At 38.3% G+C, this 5,170-nt stretch overlaps 1 protein-coding gene across 1 annotated transcript; it reads left to right on the forward strand.

Annotated features, from left to right (window-relative positions):
• The first annotated feature begins 2,996 nt into the window (after positions 1-2,996).
• LOC123842637 (olfactory receptor 10A2) lies at positions 2,997-3,959 on the forward strand. The gene has a single exon (XM_045871893.2). It carries the CDS (start codon positions 3,006-3,008, stop codon positions 3,957-3,959), a length of 954 nt encoding a protein of 317 aa, XP_045727849.2. The 5' UTR covers positions 2,997-3,005.
• The last annotated feature ends 1,211 nt before the right edge of the window (positions 3,960-5,170 follow it).

A 5,170-nucleotide genomic window follows, 5' to 3' on the forward strand; every position in this document is an offset into this window, starting at 1 on the left:
AAAAATTTTTTTATTGTGGTAAGAACAGTTAAGATGAGCTATACCTCTTAAATTTTTAATAACACAATACAGTATTGTTAACTACAAGCACAACATTGTATAGCAGATGTCTAGAACCATTACTCTAATATTATACTATTAAGCTCAGAATTGGTTGTTGTTTTATATAAATATTCAGGTTGCATTAAGAAAGTAGTCTCCTATTTATGAGTTAGTAAAATTTTCTAGATTGGTTTTCTTACTTAATCAGAGGTAAATGTTGAATTCACCAAATATTTTGTGATCTACTGAGATTAACATATTTTTCTAAATTGTATTTTTGATGAGATTAATTATATTTGATTATTTTAAATTACAAAGCATGTTTGCATTTTGCATTCCTAGAACAAATCCTACTTGGGGGCGCCTGGGTGGCTCAGTTGGTTAAGCGACTGCCTTCGGCTCAGGTCATGATCCTGGAGTCCCGGGATCGAGTCCCGCATCGGGCTCCCTGCTCGGCAGGGAGCCTGCTTCTCCCTCGGACCCTCCCCCCTCTCATGTGCTCTCTCTCAAATAAATAAATAAAATCTTTAAAAAAAAAAAAAAAAAACAAAAAAACCCCATAAATCCTACTTGGCCCTACAGATGATTTTAGATTAACAAAAGTCTCAATTTATTTGATATTGTTGCACTTGTTTTCCCAAATAAGATTGATCTTTGGTGTTTTTTATGTGTATTATATTTGCAACTTTTGAGAAGAGGTATATGAAATTGTCATGATGTTAACTGGAAAACATTGCATCTTTTTTTTTGTTCTGAATCACAAGATTTATCCATTCTTGAAGTACTGAATTACTACATCCATTAAACTATTCCAGCTAATAGCCCTTTTGGTAAATTTTTGATAAAATTACTCTAAGACACCCATATTTTATCTTGATTTGTTGTATGTTTGTTTTTTTCCAAGAGATAGGGAGAGAGAGAGAGTGAGTTAGCAGCGGTGCGGGGCAAGACAGACAGGGAGAGAGAGAATCCGAAACAGGCCACACCCTGTGGAACCTGATGTCAGACTCCATCCAATGACCCTGAGATCACAACCTCAGTGGAAATCAAGAGTGGGAGACTTAATCTAATGAGCCACCCAGGTGCCCTGTATTTATCTTTTATTAAATCAAAGTGAACTTTACCTATTAGTAGAAAATGACATATTTCACTTCAAATATCACACATTTATTAATGTAATTGTATTCTCTTACAATTTAAAATTTTAAATTCTGTTTCTAAGGTTATTTTCCGTGTCTTTTTTTTAAATTTTATTTTACTACGTTATGTTAACCACCATACATTACATCATTAGTTTTTGATGGAGTGGTCTATGATTCATTGTTTGCATATAACATCCAGTGCTCTATTCAATACGTGCCCTTTTTAATACCCATCACCAGGCTAACTCATCCCCGCACGCCCCTCCCTTCTAGAACCCTCAGTTTGTTTCTCAGAGTCCATAGCCTCTCATGGTTATTTTCCATTTCTAATTTCTAATATTGCATATTCTTCTTTTCTCTATTACTTTATTAGATTTTCCAACAATTTATCTCCACTTTTTAACTTTTCAAAGGACAAATTTGGATATATTTACCAATTTTACAATGTATAAATTAATTTCTTTTTTAAAATTTAATTTAATTTTATTATGTTATGTTAGTCACAATACATCATTTGTTTTTGATGTAGTGATCCATGATTCATTGTTTTCATATAACACCCAGTGCTCCATAAAGTATATGCCCTCCTTAATACCCATCACCAGATAACCCATCCTATAAGTTAATTTCTACTTTTTGTTCTATTTCCTCTTTTCTGTGTCTATTTTGCTTTCTAGTTGATTTGAAAACCCAGTTGATTTAATTATTTCTTATGGTGTTATGATGTCTTAATTCTCCCCTCCAAAGTTTTTAACCTGAATATACTATGTTTTGTCATGTTTGTTGTCAGCAGAAATCCGTTGTTCTTCCAAATTCCTTTATTTATGGTTTTATTGGGATATAATTGATAGTTAACACTGTGTAAGGTATACAATGAGATGATTAGATATGTGAATGTATTGTGAAATAATTACCACATTAAAATTACTTAACATATCCTTCACCTCACATAATTACCTTGTGTGTATGTATGTGTGTGTGGTAAAGACATTTAAAATCTACTCTTTGCAACTTTCAAGAATTTAATACAATATTGTTAAGTACAGTCACCATGCTGTACATTATATCCCATTATTTGTCTTATAACTGGAAGTTTGTACCCTTTAACCCACACATCTCCATTTCGCCCAACTCCCAGGCCCTGGCCACCAGGAGTCCATTCTCTGTTTCCATGAGTTTGGCTCTTTTAGACTCCACATAGAAGTGAGATCATATAGTATTTGTCTTTGTCTGTCTGACTTATTTTACATAGCTTAATGCCCTCAAGGTCCATCCATGTTGTTTGTTGCAAATGGCAACCTTACCTGCTTTGTTATGGCTGAATAATATTCCTGTGTGCATGTGTGTGTGTGTGTGTGTGTGTGTGTGTGTGTGTGTGTGACATTTTCTTTACCATTCATCCACTGATGGACATTTAGATTGTTTCCATATCTTAGCTATGGTGAATAACGGCACAATGAACACGGGAGAGTAGATAGCTCTTAACCCCACCTCAAAGGTATTATGTGTGCAGCAGTAAAAGGGTGTGGTAGATATGATCTGATTTGTCTTAGTAAATATGGTAAAAAAAAAAAAAAGATCATAAAAAAGAGTAACAGTAGGGAATGATGAACTATTACCCATTCCAGAGCTCAGGCTCTGGGCATTCTTCCTTATGTCTTTATTCTTAGACAATACAAGGCCCTTCCTCTTCCAACTGAGATCTTGACCTGGCCTTTTTTCCTGACACCAAATAGGAATCTGAAAAACAAATCCAGAGTCTGACTCTTCCAATCAAGAATCTCTCTCCATGACCACAGCTGGGGATTCATTTCTATATCTATGGCTAGAGGAAACTGGACAAGAGTTGAGGAGTTTATCCTCATGAGCTTCTCTTCCCTACCTACAGAAATACAGTCATTACTCTTCCTGACATTTCTAATCATCTATCTGGTCACCCTGATGGGAAACAGCCTCATCATTCTGGTTACTTTGGCTGACCCCATGCTGCACAGTCCCATGTACTTCTTCCTCAGGAACTTGTCCTTCTTGGAGATTGGCTTCAACCTAGTCATTGTGCCCAAAATGCTGGGGACCCTGCTGGCCTGGGACACAACCATCTCCTTCCTCGGCTGTGCCACACAGATGTATTTCTTCTTCTTCTTTGGAGTTGATGAGTGCTTCCTCCTGGCCACCATGGCATATGACCGCTATGTAGCCATCTGCAGTCCCTTGCACTATGCAGTCATCATGAACCAAAGGACACGTGCCAAACTGGCTATTGCCTCCTGGTTTCCAGGTTTTCCCGTAGCTACTGTGCAGACCACGTGGCTCTTCAGCTTTCCATTCTGTGGCACCAACAAGGTGAATCACTTCTTCTGTGACAGCCCACCTGTGCTGAGGCTGGTCTGTGCAGACACAGCACTGTTTGAGATCTATGCAATTGTTGGAACCATTCTTGTTGTCATGATACCCTGTTTGCTGATCCTGTGTTCCTACACTTGCATTGCTGCTGCCATCCTTAAGATTCCATCAGCTAAAGGGAAGCATAAAGCCTTCTCTACCTGCTCCTCCCACCTCCTTGTTGTCTCCCTGTTCTATGTATCTTCGAGCCTCACCTACTTCCGGCCTAAATCCAATAATTCTCCTGAGAGCAAAAAGCTGCTGTCATTATCCTACACTGTTGTGACTCCCATGTTGAACCCCATCATTTATAGCCTGAGAAATAATGAGGTAAAGAATGCCTTTGGTCGGACCTTCCAAAAGGCTTTAGGCCTTAGAAGTTGCATCCCATAGACATTAAGAAGAGTAAAGTGTACTGAATGGGGAGCAATTAGTTTACTATTTGGGATTCATCTGCCTCTCTTCCCATCTCTGTTGAGATGAAACCCAGCTGCTGAAATGACTTTTGGGAAGCTCAGTGCAGGGAAAAGAGCACAGAAGTAGATTAGACCTATTGCTACCACCTGGAAACTTCTCTGCTCATTGTAGGCTCACATTATTTTTCTTATTGGTACAGTGGCATTTTGACAATTCTACGACCTATCCATTCCAGGTATTTACTTTTTTCATGTGTGCCAATGTGACAAACACTGGGACAATATGAAACTGCTTGTAGGATGAACTTGGAGACACAAAAGCCATCTTGGCACTTAATCCTGTTTTGGATAAGTCTAACTTCATTCAATTGGTAAAAAGCCTATAATCCCTGTTTACATAATTTATTCATTTCATTTTTGTATGCTCCTGAGGCAGTACTGGCTCTTAAGTTAGTTGGTATTTAACATGGATAGAGGAAAGGAACATTCATGAAGCAGAGCACATCAGAGTAAACTACTTCTTTAGGGCAATATTATGGGTGCTGGAGGCCTAGAAGAGTGGGTTCCTATTCCTGGGGCAGTCAGTCAAATGTTTAGCAGAGAGATGTTCCTGCAGAAGTTCTGGAGGGACTGGGTGGAAAGGGCCTGTGGGCTGGCCATGAGCCACCAGGTTCTGTGATGCCTCCCACTCTTGAGCCAGGGTGCCATCTCTTTTTCCCCAGTAGATTCCAGAAGTTCTATGAGAATCCAACGGGCCATTCCATCTCTCCTCCCTCTACCTTTCCAATCCTCTTCAGCAGCCCCAAACACTACACTTTGTCCTGAAAAGGAGCTTCTCATAAAAGTGGTTTTAGGAGAGAGTATGAGTGATGACACCTGTAGTGTCTATAAATAAAATTTTATTGGAACTCAGCCATGCTCATTTGTTTGAATATTGCATATATTTGTATTCCTAATGTTTATTTGTTTACCTGTGCATTAGGTATTTTAAGTGTGTGTGTGTGTGTATGCATTTGTTTAGATACCAAGCAGTTGCCACAGAGATCACATGATCCACAAAGTCTAAAATATTTTCTATCTCACCTTTTACAGAAAAACTTTGTTGACCTCTGGTATAGAATCATAAAGCAAAGTAATTATCAATAAATGGTGAGAAACTCAGCATTGGTGGAGATTAAGGTACCTGGA

Source organism: Mirounga angustirostris, unplaced genomic scaffold, assembly GCF_029215605.1.
Source record: "Mirounga angustirostris isolate CCGP_5_RB_7025 unplaced genomic scaffold, mMirAng1.0.hap1 SCAF_13, whole genome shotgun sequence".
Lineage (NCBI taxonomy): Eukaryota > Metazoa > Chordata > Mammalia > Carnivora > Phocidae > Mirounga > Mirounga angustirostris.

Bases quoted from the DNA above. Each gene is read 5' to 3' on its own strand.
- LOC123842637 (XM_045871893.2), top strand. From the start codon at position 3,006: ATGGCTAGAGGAAACTGGACAAGAGTTGAGGAGTTTATCCTCATGAGC.